The sequence below is a fragment of the Manihot esculenta genome, chromosome 1, assembly GCF_001659605.2.
Source record: "Manihot esculenta cultivar AM560-2 chromosome 1, M.esculenta_v8, whole genome shotgun sequence".
In the NCBI taxonomy this organism is placed as follows: Eukaryota; Viridiplantae; Streptophyta; class Magnoliopsida; order Malpighiales; family Euphorbiaceae; genus Manihot; species Manihot esculenta.
In genome coordinates this window covers 41,991,911-42,014,678 of record NC_035161.2, presented here as the reverse complement: position 1 = coordinate 42,014,678, position 22,768 = coordinate 41,991,911, and the positions used below count along the sequence as shown (strand labels likewise).

At 35.2% G+C, this 22,768-nt stretch overlaps 2 protein-coding genes across 2 annotated transcripts; one reads left to right on the top strand and one right to left on the bottom strand.

The window, feature by feature from the left end:
* Positions 1 to 13,997: 13,997 nt before the first annotated feature.
* On the top strand, positions 13,998 to 16,970 carry LOC110617559 (LOB domain-containing protein 30). The gene is made up of 2 exons (XM_021760430.2): positions 13,998 to 14,831; positions 16,294 to 16,970. The coding sequence occupies exons 1-2, from the start codon at positions 14,484 to 14,486 to the stop codon at positions 16,696 to 16,698; spliced, it is 753 nt and encodes a 250-aa protein (XP_021616122.1). The 5' UTR covers positions 13,998 to 14,483; the 3' UTR covers positions 16,699 to 16,970.
* A 3,463-nt stretch (positions 16,971 to 20,433) lies between these two features.
* On the bottom strand, positions 20,434 to 22,672 carry LOC110617551 (pentatricopeptide repeat-containing protein At1g01970). The gene is made up of 2 exons (XM_021760419.2): positions 22,120 to 22,672; positions 20,434 to 21,495 (listed from the first exon to the last, which is right to left on the bottom strand). Exons 1-2 carry the CDS (start codon positions 22,570 to 22,572, stop codon positions 20,698 to 20,700), a joined length of 1,251 nt encoding a protein of 416 aa, XP_021616111.1. The 5' UTR covers positions 22,573 to 22,672; the 3' UTR covers positions 20,434 to 20,697.
* Between the last annotated feature and the right edge of the window lie 96 nt (positions 22,673 to 22,768).

The following is a 22,768-nucleotide window of genomic DNA, read 5'->3' as shown; positions in this document are numbered from 1 at the left end:
TATTATTTTATTAATAATGTATAAAATAAATTTAGATTTTTTAAATTAATGAAAATGAAATTTAAAGTACAGCCGGATAAATAGTCGACTACACTATGTATATATACAGAATAGATAACACCCCATTGACATGTAATTTATTTTCATTTTAGCATAATTTATATTTTTCTTTGTAATAGCGCTTGATATGCACACAATTTTTGAGGCATATGTCAAGTGGTTATCTTTGGGCTAGCTCTATATGATCAGTATTTGTTCTTGAACCAATATTATTATCATAGAGTCTAAAATGTCAGCATTGCTCTCATAGGCTATTCTTATTTTATTCTAACACACTTAAAATATCAGCATTATTCTATCCACAAAAAGTATGTTATGAACATATGCAGATTTTATTTATCATATTTATGATTATGTATTCATTATTCTATAATAATATCTTAGTAAAATATTCATTTAGGTTAATTTTATATTAAATGAATTAAATTGTATTTATTTAGCTGATCTATTTTAACTTAATATTTGATACTACTAAATACCTAAACTTTATTTATTCCTTTTGTTATTTATTTATTCGCTCACTGAGTAACTTGCACTCACCCCTCATATTTTTAATATTACAGATTCTTTTAGGTGATTCACTCCTACCCGTCTATATATTTTAGTACGGTTCTTTCTTCCACTTCGTCAGTTTCAGAGTCTAGTGGAAGTCGAGACAATACCAAACCTTTTGTAACTTTTTATCATTCTTAATTTTGGAATGAAGCCGTTTGTAAATGCATTTCACGTTTTATATTTTTATCCTAAAATATTTGTTTATCACTTGATATATTATTTTTCTTTTTAATTTTAGGAGAGGATTCAACTTTCAGAATATGTGCAATCTAAATTTATTTTGCCCTTAGTACAGGTGAATGGATAAATATATAATATTAATATTTTTTTAAAATATATTTATATATATGTTATTTTAATTATTTAAAATGGAAATAGATAAAATGAATTTGGATTTATTGAATTAATGAAAATGAAATTTAAAATACAACTGAATAAATAGCCGATTACCCTCTCTATATGCAATGAACAGATAACACCCTATAGGTGATTTATTTCAGTTTAGCATATATTTATATTGGTTTTAGGACCACACTTGATATACATATAGTTTTTGGGCGTATGCCATATGGTCTTCTTTAAAGTAGCTATACACATATGTATGACCAGTATTTTATTTGCTTTTAGGCCAATATTGTCATGATAGAGTCTAAGATATCAACATTGCTCTCACATGCTTTTATTATTTTATTCTAACATACTTGAGATACAACATTATTTACAAGGAGCATGTTATGAGTATATGCAAATTTTATTTATCATATTTATAATTATGTATTCATTATTGCAGCACTAATGTCTTAGCAAAATATCCATTCAACTTAATTTTATATTAAATGAATTAAATTATATTTATTCTAACTGATATATTTTAATTTAATATTTGATACTACTAACTACCTAAACTTTATCTATTTCTTTTTGTTTCATTGAGTAACTTATATTCGCCCCTTATATTAAACATTTTTTTGGTGATCCACTCTTAGCAGTTTACATCTTTTAGTATTGTCCTTTCTTCCATCTCGTCAGTTTCAGAATCTAGTAGAGATTGGCCCAATGCTAAATCCTTTATAACTTTTTTATAATTTTGGAGGATTGCATATAAATTGTATGTTCAGACTGTTGGATATATTTTGTTTGGTGTAAATATATTATGAATTAACTAGACGAGCCACTAATCCTTTCTTTCATGTTTTTATATTTTAAAATTGTAGTAGCTTATTCATTATATATGTATTTTGAGAAAATTTTGTCATTTTTTTCGAGTCATATCCGTTTTTACAGATTAGAGCGTGAGTGTGACATAAAGTGATGGTTTTTCATATTTATTCACTTAAAATTTAAATTTGAGACATTTGAATAGTCATATATATGCAATGGACAAATATATCCAATGTTTACCTTAAATCAGTTTTCTTCCACATTATATTCGATTGAAGGTTGATGAAGGATTAGCACAATTGAGAATAAAATTTATATATATATTTTTATTTTATAAATTATATCTTAAATTTGAGCTTAGATTATAAAATTCATGTATTTTTTAAAAGTTTTTTAAGTTGTAGACAGTTAGATATTGCAACATTGCAAATATATCTCACTTAATAAAGGAGAGGATATGCTATAAATTCTATGCTACCACTGTTATATATTTACAATTTTTATTTAATGCAATTGTCCCTTTGGTGATATAACAGCCGTCAGTTGGAAGCAGAACTTAGTCCTGACATATTGGTGTGCCTTTATAGGACTGTAAAAGCGCGCTGTTTAAAAATAAGGTGAATCTGGTCAAAGCCAGCAAGTTGATGACTCCATGAACCTAACAAGTCGAACTTTTTATATCAACAAGACCATCGAGCAAATCGGTCGACTGGCTAGACGAGTACTTTGATGATTACTGACTCGAGAAAAGTTGATGTGATAAAGGACTATTTAGACTCCGTCACGAGTTTCAACTAATATCGTTTGGTTAAGACGAAATAAGAGAAAAGATAGAATGAAAGACTAAAAGTCTTATTGAAATTCCTCAAAAATTGAAAAAGTGTCTTTCTAATAGTCAATGGAGGCTATTTATAATAGAAATAAAACTCTAATATGCAAAATTACGAAAATACCTAAAATATCTAAAAAAATAATTAAACTGCAAAATTGACCCCCTAAACAATGGAATTTCCATGTCGAACTTTGTGACAGACCTATAGCCCTTGTTACACTTTTGAAAGTCGTGCGTCTCGAAATTCCCTTTCCGAAAAGTTATCGTGGGTCTCTATCGGATGTCGGCAGCAAAAGTTAGGTCCGGTTCAAGTCTGCCGTAAAGTCCAAGGCTAACTACTTCATATCATTCCCTTCCACTTGTAAAGAACTCGACCTCGAGTTGTCTTCAGCAGGATAGTACTGAAATAGATTCGCCACGTTAAACGCCTTGGAAATTTTCATCTCATGTGGGAGGTCAAGAACATAGGCATTGTTATTAATCTTCTGAATGATCCGGAATGGACCAATCTTCTTGGCGTCTAGCTTTTTCTGTCCTCCACCACGTTCCTTGCATAAATACACCATAACTTGATCACCGACATTGAAGGATTTGAAACGCCTATGTTTATCAGCTGTAGCTTTATATTTATCATTGGCTTCCGTAAGCCATTGTTGTACTTGCTTGAAAATATCCACATGCTGCTTTGTCAGGTTGCTTGCTGCAAGACTGTTGTGATAACCTGTGGGAAGTGCGATAAGATCAACTGTATGCGCTGAGACTTTCCCGTACACAATAGTAAACGGTGACATCTTTGTGGAGCTGTAAATCGCACTGTTGTAAGCAAATTCTGCTTGGGCAAGAGCAAGATCCCAAGCAGTTTTCTTGTTACTGCAGATGCAGCGTAGAAGATTGCCAAGCGTTTGGTGCACGACTTCAGTGTAACGACCCGAAAATCGGACCGCCACCGACGCTAGAATCCAGGTCGACTTAAAGTCGCCGGAACCCGTAGCAAGCCTGCTATACTCTCTGAGTACCTATAAAATCCCACATGGTCATACATTTTCTATAAAATCATAAAACTGTACTTTGTACTAAGGCTCAACCTATGCATGCACTGTCTCTGTAAACCCCTGATTAGAGCTCTCATCTATGTTCCAGACGGGTTAAACTCATAGAACGTTAAGCCTGGTTTTTACAGTCATCAAAACAAACAGACCAATTATACTAAAAGGATTTACAGTACAACTAGGTCAAACACACTACTGAACTCTATACAAAACTTATACATCGCTGTACAAATAATACATGTCCACACTATACTATTACAAAACTCTTTTACTCTTCATGCCTTCTCTAGACTCCCCCTGCACTTTTCTTGCAAAAACTCTTTTCCTTTTCATGTAAAAACTATAAAACATACTAGAATACTTTAGAAAAACATAAGTCTTACCCTTCTAGAGCATTTCGACATCCTGGATTCCACCGGAAAGTAGAATTCCGATGCCGGACTCTAGCCGGGTATTACATTCAGTTTGGGGATGGGTAGCATTGCTGTATCGAAGTTCAGTCCCAAAACATTTCCATAGAGTCACCCAGAAGTGGGCTAGAAACTTCACATCTCTGTCAGAAGTAATGGTCTTGGGGACACCATGTAAGCGAACAATCTCCTGGAAAAACAATTTTGCTACATGAGAAGCATCATTAGTTTTCTTACAGGGAATGAAATGCGCCATTTTAGAGAACCTGTCAACAACAACAAAAATGGAATCAGATCCACGTTGAGTACGTGGAAGACCAAGAACAAAATCCATAGACAAGTCCTCCCAAGGATGGGCTGGAATAGGCAGTGGAGTGTATAAGCCTGTATTCTGGAATGTCCCTTCTGAGTTTGACACACTGGGCACTTCTGAACCATCCGACCTGTATCCTTTTTTAATTGAGGCCAGTAAAAAAAAATGCTCCTCCAACCCAGCAATAGTCTTGTCACGCCCCAAATGACCACTCAAACCTCCTCCATGGATCTCGCAAATCAACTTTTCTCGCAAGGAAGATCGAGGGATGCATAACCTGTTCTCCTTAAAAAGAAAGTCATCATGTATCAAGAACCCATTAGTAGGTTGGTGAGTCTGGACTCTAGCCCATATATCAGCAAAATCATTATCTATAGCATACAAATCCTTCAGGAATTCAAAACCTACAACCTCCTGATTAACTGTAATCAACAGAGTAGCCCTTCTACTCAAAGCATTTGCCACCTTATTACTATGGTCAGCCTTATGTTTGATGACATAATGAAAGGCTCCAAAGTAAGCTGCCCATCGGGCATGCATCTTATTCACATGTTTTTTAGTTTTAAAATGGATCAGAGACTGATGATCTGTGTGAATAATAAATTCTCGTCCCATCAAATACTGCTCCCAAGTTTTAAAAGCCTGAAATACTGCATATAGTTCCTGCTCATAAGTAGACCACTTCTTTTTAGCTTCATTCAGTTTCTCACTAAAGAAGGCAATAGGCCTTTTAGACTGTGACAATACTCCTCCAATCCCAACTCCACAAGCATCACATTCAATCTCAAACAGTTTATCAAAATCAGGTATAGCAATAATAGGGGCAGAAGTAAGCTTATCTTTAATTTCTTCAAAGCTCTTGTTGGCAGCTTCAGTCCATGCAAATTTCTGCACTATCTCTTTCTTCAAGCAATCTGTGATAGGGGCAACGATGCTGCTGAAATTTCTGATAAACCGTCGATAGAAAGTGGCAAGACTGTAACGACCCGAAAATCAGACCGCTACCGGCGCTAGGATCCAGGTCGACTTAAGGTCGCCGGAACCCGTAGCAAGCCTGCTATACACTCTGTGTACCTGTCAAATCCCATACATGATCATACATTTTCTGTAAAAACATAAAACTACTGCTCTGAACCAAGGCTCAACCTGTGCATGCACTATCTCTGTACTATAAAAACCCTTACTAGAGCTTGCTCTAGACGGGTTTAACTCTCTGTTAAGCCTGGTTTTTCAACATACTGATAAAAACATTCACAGCACATAAATAGACCATGTATACAAAAAGGATTTACAACATGGGTCAAGCACAATACTCTACACTATACAAGACTAAACTATTTCTTTACAATATTACATGTCCACACTATGCTATTACAAAACTTCTTTACTCTTCCTGTACCCTGCTGAAGTTCCCCTTAACTCTGATCCTGCAAGACTAGGGTTAAAGGAGAGGGATGAGCTATACTAGCCCAGTGAGTAGAACAGATAAAACATGTTAATAAAACATGCTCACATGGAATGCATCACATCACAAGTAAATCACCCATCTCAGACGGACAGATTCAAAATTCCCTCTGTTCTGTGCCCGGCCCGTGAAGGAGCTACTCAGGACTTCTCTACGCACCCTATGGTGCTCTATGCCCGGCCCTCTCAGGGCTCCTCAGGACTTTACTCGGAGGGCTAGTGAATCCAAAACTATGTCCGATCCGTACAAGCATAAAATAATGCAATGCGTCACATTAGTGTATTCTAGTGCACTCAACCTATTACATATCATGATGCATGGAATATGCTCAAAGCATTTAAAGATTTAGTTTAGTTCCACTCACCTCTGGCTCACTCTGAGCTGACTCTGGAAACTCTGAAGCAGTGCTCACTGCTGACCTCTTTGGTTCCTCTGGTCCGTTCCTACACAGATGGACTAAAATGAGGGATCAAACTAACTCAAGAACAACTCTAAAAAAGTCCCCAAAACCCCCCTAAAACATCCTCAAAGAAGCAAGAAAAATATGCAAAAGAAGGCTGGACAGGGCAGGTTCGGTGGCCGAAAGTCCCTTCCAGAGACGAAACTCAAGCACTTTCGGCGGCACTTCGGCTGTCGAAAGTCCTCTCCAGAGACGAAAGTCCCTAACCTTCGGCGGCACCTTCGGCGGCCAAAACCCTCCTCCAGAGCTGAAAGTCCAAACTTTCGGGAGCAAGTTTGGGCAAGCTTAGGCAGTCGAAACCACCTCCTTAGCATGTTCGGCGGCCGAACCTTTCTTCGGCGGCCGAAACTGGATTTCTCCAGTAAGGCAGAAACATATTCTGCTTCATGCAAACGTGCCCAATCTCCACTCAAACATGCAAACCACAATTCCACAACCTGCATATACTCAAGTATAGGCACAAAGGGGTCCAAAACTAACTGAAAACCCCAACAAACAACACAACTAAACACATAAGCATGCTTTGACCACAAATCAACCAAAACCTCAACTTACCCTACACATACATCTCTACCCAAAAACTTCATAAAACCTTCATAAAACATCAGGATCTTCACTTACCTCTTACAAACAAGAAGATAAACGATCCCAATGTGGAGATATGGATAAACTCTCCCTCAAAGTCTCCAACTACAAAACTTTTGGTTGATTTGCTCAAAAGTTTCAAAACAACATAAAACCCATCAAAACTTTGCAAGATTTGAAAAAAAACATGAAAATCACCCAAGGAAGAGCATGGTCTCACCTCTGTCTGTGAATGGAAAGAAAATCTTATCCATTCACCGACCTAGGGCCTTTTATAGGTGGCTGGCCAGACCACCTTCGGTGGCCTAACGTGAAACCAAAACTCATGCATGTTCGGCGGCCGAAACTCACCTTCGGCGGCCGAACCTTGCATTTCTTCCTTGGCTCTTTTCTTTCACAAACTCATTTCCTTTTGTACTTAAAACAGTAAAACATACTAAAATCCTTTACAAAACCATAAATCTTACCCTTTTAGAGGATTCCGACATCCTGGATTCCACCGGAAAGTAGAATTCCGATGTTGGACTCTAGCCGGGTATTACAAAGGCCATGAAAGCTGCGAACTTCAGAAATAGTTTTGGGGATGGGCCAATTCCGTATTGCTTCTACCTTCGTGTCATCAACATGTATCCCTTCTGCACTAACAACGAATCCCAGGAACAGAACGCGCTCCGTCATATAGATGCATTTCTTAAGATTAATAATCAGCTCACTTTCTTGTAGGGCCGTCATGACTTGACGGAGATGCTGTAGATGTTCTTCCTCACTGCGACTAAATATCAAAATGTCATCAAAATAAACAACCACAAATTTGCGTAAGAAAGGATGCAAAACCTGGTTCATGAGTCGCATAAAAGTGCTAGGTGCATTTGTTAAACCAAAGAGCATAACCAGCCACTCATACAAGCCTTCCTTAGTCTTGAAGGCAGTCTTCCATTCATCTCCCTCCTTGATCCGAACTTGGTGATAGCCACTTTTGAGGTCGATTTTAGAAAAGACTTTAGCCCCGGATAGTTGATCCAACATGTCATCCAATCGTGGGATAGAAAATCGATATTGAACTGTAATTTTGTTGATGGCTCTGCTATCCACGCACATTCTCCAAGTCCCATCTTTGTTTGGAACTAATAAGGCAGGTACTCCGCAGGGGCTAATGCTCTCCTGAATATGCCCCTTCTTCGGTAATTCTTCCACCTGTTCTTGGAGGATTTCACTCTCCTTTGGACTCATCTTGTAATGAGGCAGATTCGGTAATTTTGATCCAGGAATGAGATCAATCTGATGTTGGATATCCCGCAGGGGTGGAAGCTTGGATGATTTCTCCACTATCTTAGGAAACTCCTTCAACAACTCTTTGACGGGCAGTGGTAAAGATGGTGCATCCTCCATTGTACCTTTTGCTCTCACCAATAAAGCTAGTGTGCCTCCAGATTTCTCAACTGCGCCTGATAGCTTCTGCACTCCCGTAGAAACAGCAACAGTATGCTTCCCTTCCACCTTAGAATGTTTCGCAGAATCGGAAGGCAAGATAGTAATCTTCTTTTGATTCCACGTGAACATATATGAATTCTCCTTCCTTTTATGCAAGGCATCAACGTCGAATTGCCACGGGCGACCTAGCAAAATGCCACAGCAATCCATATCCACAACATCACAATTAACAGGTTCAGTATAAGATTTACCGATCGAGATAGGCACGCTGCAGATTTTGTTGACCTCAATTGTCGGTCCTTCCTTAATCCATCCGACTTTGTATAGTGAGGGGTGAGGCTGTGTAGGCAACTGTAATTTTTCCATCAACTGCTTAGCTATCAGATTCTCACAACTGCAGCTATCTATAATTAGCCTGCAAATTGCCTCTCCTACTCGACACTTTGCCTGGAAAATCTTTCTCCTTTGTGTCTCGTCCTCCTGTTTTGTTGAGCATAAGATCTTTTTCACCATATAGGTGACCTCTCCATCTTCAAAACCAACAATAGATCTGTCATTGTCATCCTCTTCCTCGTCAGTTTCAGCCACCTGCTCAACTATATTAACCTGCCGGCGGTCAGTATTAACTCCTCTACGTTCTGGATAATTATTCGATCGATGACCAGATTGCCTACACCGGTAACATATGTCTCCCGTTGGCTTATGATAAGGATTGGTCCTGCCTCCTTTGTCTGTTGTAATAGTGATTGCCTTGCCCTTACTGTTTCTCCTTTCTTCCATGGTATTCGGAGGGTTGCCAAAGTTTACAACCTTAGAAGGCTGCCCGCTGTAGTTGCCTCTATATTGCTGCGTCCCTGTTGAACCAGAATTTTTGTAATTGAAATTTCGGTTGTACTGCTGCTGTCGTGGCTGCCAATCAACACGCTCTTCTGCCCTTTTTGCCATCTCAATATCGTCTGCCAATGTGAAAATCGCTGCTACTCCCATCATACAATGAATTTCGTGATTCAGCCCCCTCTGATAATGAGCAACCTGTTGGGCCTTGTTCTCACAGTTTTCACATCTCGCCTGCAGCCTTAAAAACTCCTCGGTATACTCATCCACCCTTCAGTTCCCTTGTACACAGTCATGATACCGGTTATATAAGACCTGAGCGTGATCGCGAGGCAAGAACCGTTGTTCAAACATCTGCTTCATCAGCACCCAGTTTCGTATGGGCTCCAGCCTCTTCCGATAGCGTTCGTTTTGAATCGAATTCCACCAGGCTGCTGCACCCCCTTTCAACTTATAGGCCACAATTGGAACCTTGCGCTCCTCTTCCACGTTCATAATTTCAAAGAAGCGTTCAACCTCTGCCAGCCAATCAAGAACAGATTCAACATCTAACGAACCAGAAAAGTTTTGAAGGTCTACCTTGATCCTGTAACCTTCCTGATAGTTCTGTTGGGGATTTGCAGGCATAAGATTGACGACCACAGGATTGGTGGCCACAGGGATGGCGGCCACAGGATTGGCGGCTACATAGGCATGTGCGGCGGCGACGGGTTGGTGGATTCCCTGTTGCAGGGTCAGCTGTCCGATCATCTCCCTCAATTCTGTCAAGGATGCTTCAATCGCAGCAAGTCGCGCCTCTTGGTTATCTGCCATGGCCGAACTTTGCTCTGATACCAATCTGATAAAGGACTATTTAGACTCCGTCAGGAGTTTCAACTAATATCGTTTGGCTAAGACGAAATAAGAGAAAAGATAGGATGAAAGACTAAAAGTCTTATTGAAATTTCTCAAAAATTGAAAAAGTGCCTTTCTAATAGTCAAGGGAGGCTATTTATAATAGAAATAAAACCCTAATATGCAAAATTATGAAAATACCCAAAATATCTAAAAAAAAATTAAACTGCAAAATTGACCCCTTAAACGATGGAATTTCCATGTCGAACTTTGTGACAGGCCTACGGCTCTTGTCACAATTTTGAAAGTCGTGCGTCTCGAAATTCCTTTTCTGAAAAGCTATCGTGGGTCTCTATCGGATGTTGGCAGCAAAAGTTAGGTCCGGTCCAAGTCTGCCGTAAAGTCTACGGCTAACTGTTCCATATCATGACGATAAAGATTTTATTTTTCCTTATGCTATCAAATTCAAAGACTAGAACCAGCAATTTCAATTTGGAATGAAGCCGAATCAACATGGTAGCCAGGTCTTTAGAGTAAAAGATATTACTATATGTGTTTGTTTCCAGAATATAATGGGCTAATTCAATGCAATCCTCAAGGCTGCAAAAGGAAATGTGTTCTCTCTAAAGGGTCTCATTTTTGGTGGGCTTCAAACTAAAGTAGTACTCAATCATTCAAGCCTTATTCCTTGTTTTTAACCAAAAATAATGAAATAATTTCAAATTATTTGCTTGAAGGGTTCTCTAAAGAGAAGAAGTATCTTCATCATGATAAAAGGAATTTTGCAAAAAGATATGATGTCTGAATGTGATCATTCTTAATTTTGTGACAAGATAATTGCAAAGCACATGCTTGGTACTTTGCAAAAATGTGTTACCTTTGTGTTTGCAATTGAAGGAATTATTGTGGAAAAGGATGTGAAGTCTCAATGAGATATGAGTAATGATGATCAAGAAATTCACCTTTGCCTGAAAGGGCAGACATGGCTTCAAACTTATTGGGTAAAAAGGGGGCCTCCCACAGTCAAGCATGTTTCTTTAAAGCTGCACTTCAGGCTGGAAATTCTTGGCTTATCTGTCATCAGCTATACATAAATGTTGGTTATGTCTCTCTTCATACCTTTTTATTGTTTCCTGCTATTTATTCCAACATGTTACAAAAGTGCATTAACAATCATCTCTCAATGTTTAGTTGCCTATAAAACAATACTCAATTAATTTTATCTTATTTTTAAAATAATCTCTTATTAATTATCATAATATTTAATAAAGTTAATATCTTTAAAAGGAGTATAATTAAAAAGTTAACAAAATTTTGTTTTTATCATTTTTAATACTGTAATGCTGATGAAGAAGTAGCCAACATTATAATTAAAATTCAACATAGTTTGACAACCTTTAAGAAGACTTGTAAAGTGATAAGAAAAAAAAAGCTATGCATTATCCCTTAGATTTGATTAATAAAATATTGAAAATCTTTCTTTGACTGGTTTATTTATTTATACTAATCTCCATAATTTTCTTCCCACACTTGCTTATTAAGTAATAAACCATATCCATCACAGCACCTGCTTTGCCATATTTTAAGGTGACATCCTCTAATTCTCTAACATAAAGTAACATAGTTTATGATTCAAAGTGTTGACCGCACGAGTGATGTCCACTTAATTATACGTATAATCTTGGCCATATTACAATTTATTTTATTTAAAGTTTTAACGCTAGGTATAATTGAGCAAGCTATGATGTTTGTAAGTGTTTAGGCAACCCTAGTTGCAGGCCATCAAGTCATGATTAAGATTTAAAAGACATAGTGATTAGAGTCTTAATTAACAAGTTAATTATGTGCCTTTTAATTTCTAGACATGTTTCCTTATAACTGGGCTTTTCTCAAATTTGTAGGGACATATTTTATTCATGGGTTAAATCTCCCTCTTTCTCTTTGATTCATAAATAAAATGTAATATATATATATATGTATAGATATGAGTCATAATTTTTAAGGAGTGTAAACATCAAAGTTTCAATCTTAAGAGTGAAAAGTAGAACACTGTAAAATCAAACATCTCACTATGACAGTTTAATTTATGTTCAATTGTGATTGAACTCATCTAATTCAATTAACTAATCAATCAATTTTTTCTAAAAATAGAACCAAACTTTGATCAATCAGCAAGATATTTAGTTTAGTCTAATTTTGATATATTTTGACTACTCGCCTATAAGAAATTAACTCAATAAGAGAATGTTGTATTTCTTTTGGTGGTGGTTGCACGCATCAAATCCTTTCATCGTGACAGAAAATAAAAACTCTCAACAGAGGGAGACACAACAAGAACTGTTACAACGTAAGCATCCGTTCACTCAAGCCATGTGTGAGCTTTAAACCAGGACACGTGTCGGTCAACTTGGTCGGACTGAAGGCTTCTGTCGTTGCCTCCTCTTCACAACACACTGATTGGACAAGGATCGGACGGCGCGGTTGACTCGCCGTTACGAACTGTTATTGATTTTACAATTTTCTAGTTTTATTTTTATCACACCAGCAAATAAATTAAAAAGAAAAAGAGAAACTCCCGCGCAAATTGGTTTTTAATTAATTTATTAAGACAGCTATTATTGTTTTAGAGATGGAGACAGTGAGGGAGCAGAGACGTTACTTTCTTTTCAAGAGAACAGCGTATGGGTCCCGCTTTAAGTCTGATGTCATCTTTTACCCGGCCGTTACATTCATAATCACTGATTCACACGTGGCTATCCCAAATTCGAGTGGCACTTGCTGCTGCTGTGAACGCCAAACTTTATTTTTGACCTTTTCATTGGCCTTTGGCCATCCGTGGAATGACCCAGCGATGAGAAATTATATAATAAAATTTAATAGTGATGTCAAGATAAATAGAGTAAACTATTTATTTAATTTATTTATGATTTTTTATTTATATGTCTAATTATTGTTAATTTATCATTTTACGCAAATTTTCTATATAAATTCATCGTTCCATATTAACATCTTTCCCGAAATGCTCCTCGTTTTACTGTTTTGATTTTTACAAATTTTCTCTTTTCATTTTCCCTTTTCTCCTTTTTTTTTCCACTTATGTATACATTCAATAAGTTAATTTCAGTAGTTGCATTATTATGAATTATAAATTTACATATAAAGCATTTTATTTTTTAAAATATATTTTATATACCACATAAAGGTGAAAGTGAAACTGAAACAAGTTATTAAATAGAAAAGAAAAAGATGGCAAAAGAAAAAATCAAGTCTTTTTTTTTTTTTGGAATGGGGTTATACACACAGACACACAACAATTAATTAATGATTACCAAAAATTATCATTTGGTCTGTTTGTCATGATCAACAATTCCACAAGAACATTACACTTGTAATAACTCTTAAGCGATAGGTTACTTGCAAAGGTTTGTTTGCTAATAGGTTGAGTTTGGGTTGATGCAGCCTTTCTATTTAGAGAATAACCTAACGTTCTAGCCAGTTCAACAAATTGACAGGAATGATAAGATGAGATAGATCCAGTTTCCTAACTTTTTTCATGTCATTGATTAACATTCTCTCTTTCTTTCCATTTATAACCCTAAACCGGGCATTATATATAAATATCTCTCTCGTATTATTACTTGACTTCCTAGTTTGGAAAAGCCATATATTTACTAAGGGTTACTAAACATGCCAATAGAAGACAAAAACTAGAATTAAACCTGTGGGCATTCATGTCATTCTCAATCCCCAGTGGGTTTATTTTGGAGTATAATATACAAAGGGAAAGGGAATGGAAAAAAGCTGAGTCATTTTCAACATTTGAGAGAGAGAGAGAGGGAGGGGGGGAGGAGAGGGAGAGTTGTCACCTTTTAACCTCTACGCAGCTTAAACCACGCAGTGGCTAATATATATATATATATATATAAATAAATATTACAAGACAAGACCCATTGACACGTTTCGACTTGTAAAAATCAGCTTCTTTAATTTGCAAGCCAGATTCTTATATATAGGGCATAAAAAGCAAAGCTGTGAACAAGAATATGCATCACGCATTTATATAACAACAAAGAAAGAAACTTTTAGCTAAGGGAAAAAAGAAAAGAAGAAGAAGAAAGGAGGAAGGGAGAGAGAGCATGAGTTTTGTTAGAAAAAATCACGAGAAGAAGGAAAGATAAAAGAGAAAAAACAAAGGGCAGTTGAGAATATAGCTAGGCTTATCGCATGTTTGCTTCACGCAAGCAGCTAAATGGGGGAGGGGGTTTGCTCTATCGCGTGGCTTTAAAGACTTCATCTAGCGTTTTAAGTCCCCATTAAAAAACCCAAATACCAGAAAGCAACACCCACCAACCAAACCCTAGACCATCCTCCGGCCCTCTTCCTTTTCTCCTTCTCCTCCTTCAAGTACCCCATCTATGCAAACCCTAATTATGTGATACCATATTCTTTATTTTCTTTTCTCTTTTCCGAAAAGCAGAAAGAAAAAGAAAAGAAATGAGTTCAACAGCAAATCCTAGCAGTAGCGGAGGCAGTGGCGGTGGGGGTGGTGGGAGCAGCAGCAGCAGCAGCGGTGGGAGCGGGCCATGTGGCGCGTGCAAATTTCTGAGGAGGAAATGTGTGCCAGGGTGTATATTTGCTCCTTACTTCGATTCAGAGCAAGGTGCAGCCCATTTTGCAGCGGTGCATAAGGTTTTTGGTGCAAGTAATGTGTCAAAACTTCTTCTACATATTCCAGTCCACAAACGACTGGATGCGGTGGTTACTATTTGCTACGAGGCTCAGGCTCGTCTAAGAGATCCAGTCTATGGCTGCGTCTCTCACATCTTTGCGCTACAGCAACAGGTAATTAAGTCCAATTAATTATCCTTGCTTTTTCTTTTTCATTACAAACGATTGTCATCTTTTGCACTTAATTGTTTGTTTCTAAATAAAAACTTTCCTTCTCAACTTGCCCAAAAATTTATTTGGGTAATTACCTGCTTTTAATACGATTTTCTTTTGATCAACACGAAGCTAATAGCCACATATTTGGCTGCGTTTTTTGAGAAAAAAAAAAAAAACTTTGGCAAGATTTTGGCAACTGTGGCCTTGGACAGATTTGATGATGACAGGTCTAAGATGGGGTTGAACCTCCATACTGTTCACAGTGAGAAATCAATTTGATGTTTTTGTTTTCTGTACTGTGATTATTTGGGCATAATTTTTGCTGTTTACTGAAATCTAGAACGTTTTTGTTGATTATTAACATAAGATGGGCGGTTATTTACTTGTTAGAACGGGATAGGCTTAGCCTGCAGATTCAGCTAATGTTGGGATCTTGCAGTTATTAAGGAGATGGTCGGTTTTTCTTGCTTCTGTAAGAAAAGAGTTTTGTACAGCTCAAGGGTAGCAGTTAAGGATATTTAATAACAAGTAGATGGATTTTTAAGGGTAGTATTGCCAAATCATAGTGGACGTGAAAGCAATTCCATAAAATATAGAAACACATGGGGCTTATTTTTGGTTTTTCTAATTAGTTCCCTTTCTAGTCTGGCAGAAAACACCCTTCTGTTTAGCGGGATCTCGTCATACCATTAACCTTAGAATTGGGGGCTGGCTTTTTTTTTTTTTTTTTTTTCTCTATTAAAATGCTTAATTAGTTTCTTTCTTGTAATTTTTAATGCTAATTTTCGTATTAATTTACAATATTTCATATTTAAGTTTATAACTATTTTTATTCCTTCAGCAACTGATGTATATTCTGTAGTCTATGTAAGAAGCATCGTGTGAATTATGTCCAATGTGAAGAAAGCATATGAAAAAAAAAATTATTAATTACAAGATGTTTTTTGAAATAAATAATTATGGAGTATATGATATCCAGAGTTGAATAAGTAGTCTCCCCTTCTCGCATTCCAATGGCAATAATGCAGATGAAGAATTCTTCATGTTCAATAGCTAAGCATCCATTCTTTTTGTCAACCGAAATCTTTAGTTGTTCGCAATTCCACGTTCTAGTGCACAAAGTTCAAGCATTCTTTATAAAGTATATATAAGCCGATATGATAACAAGCTTTCAATTTTTTCTCCGATAATCTTTTTCCTTTGTATTATTATCATTATTAGTTTATAGAGCAACAGGCTTATTACAAATAAGATGCACACATCATTTTCCTCGCCTTTGTTAATGATCATTCACGGTGGTTTTTACATCTAATCAGCTAAGCAATAACTCTGTTATTGTTCCCTTTTTTTTTTTTGGCACTTTATGCATAAAAAAATAAAAATGAAAAAAAAAAATAAAAATTTTGAAAATTTGCCTCAGGTGGTGAATCTACAAGCAGAGCTCTCATACTTGCAAGGCCATCTAGCGGCATTAGAGCTTCCGTCACCACCACCTCCTCCACCCCCACCACCAACACTTGTGACTCCGCCTTCTCGCTCAATAGCTGATCTTCCATCAGCCTCTTCCATTATGCCTGCGGCCACTTACGACTTGTCGTCACTTTTTGATCCCATGACACAACCTTCATGGCCCATGCAGCAGCGGCAAATGGATATACGTCAATTTGGCGGAAGCATGGCCGGCGGCTCATCATCAGCAACAAGTGGTGGTGGAGATCTTCAATCGTTGGCACGTGAGCTCCTCCATAGACATGGATCGCCACCGCAAGGTTCCATGTCATGTACCGGTTCCTTATCATCACCATCAATCTCTAAACGAGACTGATCTTAACTATTAACTGGTTCTTGCCACAAAAATTTCTACTCATCAGATGGTAACCATAGAGCTTAATTTTTCTATGCAATATCACTGGGCAAGTAGAGTTTGATGATTTGTTACCTTTTTTTTTTTTTTTTTTTAACTCCGCTCCTTGGTTTATCCATTTTATCAAAAAGTTAAAGTGAAATTCAATTAATTTTGCTTTATCGAAACTTGGTGGCAGGAATTCATGCATATATCTTGTTCAAGTTCTATACTGTATTTGCTATGGCGTATTATACCTTATCTGAGTTTAATATCTAAATCATGGAGTGTCTATTTGATGATTTAGAATACTTAAGAGTTAGTAATATTCAATGATTGAATATCAAATGCTGCGGGAGAAATTTTAAAATATAATTATTATCTTTATAATAACTTTATTATAATTATTAATCACGAGAATTCTATAATAATTAATTGAAAGAATATTTCATTAATATTTGTATAACTCTTTTATGTAGTTTAAAATTATATTTTCCATAATCTACCTTTTTTATACATAAAAGAACTCGAAAAGAAGGTATTGTATATTTGTATGATTTAACATTTAATTGTTTATTGCATAGTTTTTATGTAACATCCAAGCAGATAGATATGGATTTCCTAAGCAGACAGCTGGATTTCATATTCTTCCTGCTAAATTTGTTATGTTCTCATCGCAACTGAATCAGGTACAATTGTTAAACCAGAATCGAGCCCTCAAGTATCGTGGTTCGCTGGTATCTCGGGCGACTCCATCTCGTCTCGCACGGATAGCTCTTTTCTCATAAATCCATTAGTTCTGCATAATTTTTCTAACCGAGTGTGGTTCTGATACCAATTAAAACAGTATGATCCAAATTAATTCAAATAACTTTTGAACCCACTTTTCACTTGACCTAAAATTTCTGATTCAGGGTGGTTCAAATAATTTTTGGATCCACTTTCCATTTGACCCAAAATGGTTAATCCAAGTTATTTAATAGTTCCGTATTCCATCGATATGGGGTAGAATTCCAAGCTTTCACTCTCCCCTGCTAAATTTACTACGTACTCGTCGCAACTGAATCGGATACAATTGTTAAATCAGTACTGAACCCTCAGGTATTGTAGTTCACTAATATCTCAGGCGGTTCCACCTCGTCTCACACGGGTAACTTTTTCCTCGCATGCTACTAGGCATGCACAATTTGTCTGACCCATAGTGACTCTCATACCAATTGAAATATCCCGACCCAAACTGATCCAAATAATTTTTGGATCAACTTTTCACTTTGACCAAAATGATTAATCCAAATTATTTAGTAATTTCGTACTAACTATTATATATAACTCAAAATTTCTATGTTCCGATAAAATCTCAAGTACGTAGTTGAATTTCGCATTTTACCTAAACATAATATAAAATTTATTTAATAAAATAATTTAATTAGTTTATATAATTATTATGTAATTTAATTTAATACTGGATTTTTAGCATTAATGCTCAGTGAAAAGGAGTTATTTAAAATACATTAGTTAAAAGATGCATATTTATAATTAATTTAATATTAATTTAAATATACTTTAATAATAAAAACTCCATAACAATTAAACGACTTCTTCAAACTGTGTGTAAATAGTATTTGAAGTAATAAAATGTTTTTTTTTTTTTAAAAAAAGTTTAAACTTCAATAATAACTAATTGTTTTATCCCCATGGATTATTTATTATCTGATCTTATAAATTTTGTATCAGTTAAATTTTAAAACTTGATTGTTAAATATTAATTTTAAAAAAATTGTAAAAATATATAAATTAATCTCGAAGTAATTTTATCAATTAGTTAGTTATTCACCCATTGTTTATTTTAATTTTTTTTAATAAAAGTTATGAAATATATATAATATTCTGTACAATATATATTTTTTAGAATGACATACCAACTTAAAAATTATTTTTAACTTATTTAATACATCTAAAAAAACAATATATACTGTCATAAAATGTTTCAATATTTTTTTAAAATTAAGATAAATCTTAGATTTTAAGATTTTAATTTAAAATGATAATTGTTGATAAACGAGATAATTAATTAGAATAGTGAGATATTTGGTTAAACTATTAGACCAGTTGATAGCTGATAGACAACTAATAGCTCTATAATTAGAGTGTTTCTCATCTGTCAGTAGCGGTTTTGACCCTATGTTTTTTTATGTATTAATAAATTATTTAAAATTATAAAATATAATAATAAATTAAATATACTATAAATAATAATAAAAAATGTACATGCTAAATAATTATATTGTAAAAGTTTTTTTAAAAATATTTTTTGATATAGTAAATTAATATTTTTTATATCTACTTTATTAATGTAATAAATTAATATAAATCTTTATTAGTCATTTTATAAATATAACAAAGACATAATTTATTAAATGTATAAGATATGTTCATTAGGATCAATTATTAGTTATTAGTTACAAGCAGTTATCAACTATTACCAAATCTTACTTTTTAATATAAATTAAAAATTATATTTATTTTAATTAAAAAATAAAATTTTTAATTATATCTATTTTAAAAATAAAAATATTAAATTTTATTAAAATAAAAAAATTATTATCATATGTTTGTTTGAATTAAATATTAAAAAATATTCTGAATTTTGATTTAAAAAAATAATTGTGTTGAAAATATGGTAAAATTAAATAATGATATAATTATCTATTTATATATTAATTATTATGAAAAAAGAAAATTGATAACATTTTTAAAACAACGAAAAATAAAATTATTAGTCGAATGGAATGGAGAATATATATATAAATTTGAATGCGGCCCAATTTAAAAAGTAGGCCACGTAGTCTAAAAGGAGCCACAAACCGTGTTGCGTTCAAGGCCCTTCCCAGTGGCAATCCTACGCCGCAAGTCACTCTTTATTTCCTCCACTTTGCCCGTTTTGGGCTATTCAGTGGACATCTTTGGAAAATTAAGAATAAGTCAAAATTATATGAAAATTTAAAAATCCAAACCTTTAACCCTTTAGTTAATTATAGCTAATTATTTTAATTTTATCAATTTTAAAAGTTTGCATTAATTTTAATCATTAATCAAAATTGGGAATTAAAATTGCTGATGGTTGCTGATTTGGCTTGATAAAATATTAATTGAATAAGTTAAAATTAATTAATTAGCTATAAATGAAATTCAATTATAATCGATAAAAGTCATTTATTTTTTTTTTGAAATGGAAAAAATCATTTAGTTATAATTGATAAAAATAAAAAACGTTTTAATTTTTATTGACTTTTTATTTATTATATTTTATAACACAATCATAATTAAAAATAATAATATAATATGTCATGTTTTCCTGTAAGTCAGCAATCTCAATTCTAATTTGATTAGAATTAACCTTTAACATAAATTTTTATAATTAGACTAAAATTGACAATTAAAAAGATCCACTAAAATTGAAAAATGACGAAAATGTTTTGGCTTATTTTTACTATTCAGCCTAAGAAGAAAAGCAGAAAAGGAAGAGTTCTCATTCCATGAAAGCCTGTGGTGTTCTTAAAGAACCACAAGCTGGAGTATGAATATATCAGAAGTCTAGAAATGCAAAAAATGTGTATCGTGGCTCTGCTACAGCCAGTTTGATTTTGACACCTAACTCAAAATGATATTCTCCCTGAGAAATCTAATTGTCACAACAAAGATTTAAATGCAGAAAGATGATGTAATGAAATTGTTTAGAATAAATATTTCACAGAACAGAATTTTGAAGATATGGAGTTTACGAGTTCCAAGTTACAACTCAGCTTACTAATACAAAAATGTAAGCTTAAGGTCTCATAATATCACTTTACAACATACAAGAAGCTGCAACAGATGGACAACATCAGGAAAAAAACTGCAAATGCAATGGAAGTTGTCAAAAAGCACAGCTATACAGGAGAACTGATATTTTCATGGGTGCAACATGGATCTGGAGATAATTTAGTGTACAATAATTTCACTTTCACGTCTCACTGCCTCCGAAACATATTCTCTCAAGACAAGTTCCACATCTTTCACCACTCCCAACCTTCTAAACCATCCAACTAGTATTTCTGAAGCTTCTTTGCCCACCATAATTCTCTCCCTCTCCAAACCTATTAGAAACTCCAATGCCTCTTTGAGGTTGTTCTCCTTTTCATATGCAGCCAACACAAGGGCTACACATTTGTCATTAGGCTCAAGACCAGCCCTCCTCATATTTTCAAATGCAACGTGCGCCTTTTGACTATGCCCTGCCATTTGATAAGCATTTATAAGGAGTCCACAGATTTTAACATCAGGAGGAATACCTGCAAACTGAATTGCGTCAAACACCCTTTGAGCTCCATCAGTATCACCGACCATGGAATATGCTCTTAATAATGCCTTGTGAACTTCACTTCCTGCACAAATTTCTTGGCTATCCATTTCTCCAAGTAAAGCCTCTCCTTTGCGAGGCATTCCAGCTCTGACGTAAGCCATTATCATCGAGTCATATGCTCTTCTATCCAATGGGTTCCCAAGAAGCTTGAGCTCTTCAAAAGTTTCCTCAGCCTGCTTAAGATTACCAGCCTTGCTGTACATGTGAATCATGGTAGTTAAGGTTACTTGATCAATCATGAAGCCTCTTCTCCTCATAGCAAGGAGAGTATTTTCAGCATCTTGAACTTGGTTTTTCTTTCCATAAGAATGAATTAATTTTGCGTAATCACGAATATTGGCCTCAAAAGATTCTTCAAGCAAGGCTACTTCAGCCACCTAACAAACAAGCAAGAGATTATGAAATCAGATCAGATTGTCCGAGTCCACTTCCACAAAGGAAACGTTTTCCAAACATCCCTGAAACTATATCGAGCACGATAATATTTTTCATGCTCTCTTTTTTCTAAATACAACATCAAAAGAAAGTTTATGGAAAGCAAGAGTAAAATGTTATCAACAAAATTTCTCACATCCTTTTCAGAATCGCAAAAAACTTTGATCTTTATGTGGGTTTTCAAAGGATAAAAGGATTAACAACATTTTCTTTCTGATAGAAAAAGAGGATGAAATATTTTATATATACTTCCTTTGTAATACGTCTTATTTAACAACCTTTAAAAAAGTGAAAAAGTTTAAGAGTTTCTCTGTGATAAATAAGCTGGTTACTGACTTCTATACCAAATTCTTCCGACATGGTCGCATTCAATTTAAGAAATGGATGCCCTAGTTATACAAATCACTACAAACAGAATACATCAAACATGCAATTAAGAAGCACGATTAAGCTGTCTAAGATCGGAATTTGAAACAACTTATAAGCTTCAAATAGGCCAACCATAGAAAGCAGAAACACGCACAAGATCAACTGGAGCTTTTTGGTTGAAATAGCGCAAATAGTACCTGGAAGTAAAGAGGATGCCCCATCTTGTTCAATTGTTTAAGAATCGCAAGCCACTCAGTTCTTCTAGGCTTCATAATCCTCACCCAAGCACCCAACAAATCTGATAAACTGGCATTCTGCTGTTGGTAAGAATAGCAAATTATTTGCCTCATGAGTGCCTTACACCGATTCGTCATCTTTGGTGGGAGTTCAGATATAGCTTGCTTTTGTGCTTCTGTGATATTAGGGCCAATCTCAACCCACTTAAACCTCGGTTTCCCTTCTTTGACTTCGATTTTCCCCATTTCTTCTACACTGAGAGCAGCTAATACAGGTCGAATATGGGATTCACAGCTATACAAGTTCACAGATTTTTTAACTAAGAAGCTCCCGAGGAACTGAGCGTAATTGGGTTTGGGGAATTCAGTATTTAGCGGGCGCAGTGGGAGAAGGTTAGCCACACCAAGTGCCATGAGCAGAGCAGACAGAGCTGAGCAGTGAATTCGCAAAACAAGGCTAATTGCAGGTATGGCGATATAGAACGCACAATGGAGACATATAGGTTGTCGTTCCTTGCGGAGATGGTTGGGTCAGTAACGGACCAAGACTTGATCCATATATAGGCGATCCGTCCTAGTTTGGTTGGGTCATGTTCGGTTCCAAATTGGG

Bases quoted from the DNA above. Each gene is read 5' to 3' on its own strand.
- LOC110617559 (XM_021760430.2), top strand. From the start codon at position 14,484: ATGAGTTCAACAGCAAATCCTAGCAGTAGCGGAGGCAGTGGCGGTGGG. The intron at 14,832-16,293 runs GTAATTAAGTCC...AATTTGCCTCAG, and splicing joins TCTTTGCGCTACAGCAACAG to GTGGTGAATCTACAAGCAGA.
- LOC110617551 (XM_021760419.2), bottom strand. From the start codon at position 22,572: ATGGCACTTGGTGTGGCTAACCTTCTCCCACTGCGCCCGCTAAATACT. The intron at 21,496-22,119 runs GTACTATTTGCG...CTTGTTTGTTAG, and splicing joins GGCATCCTCTTTACTTCCAG to GTGGCTGAAGTAGCCTTGCT.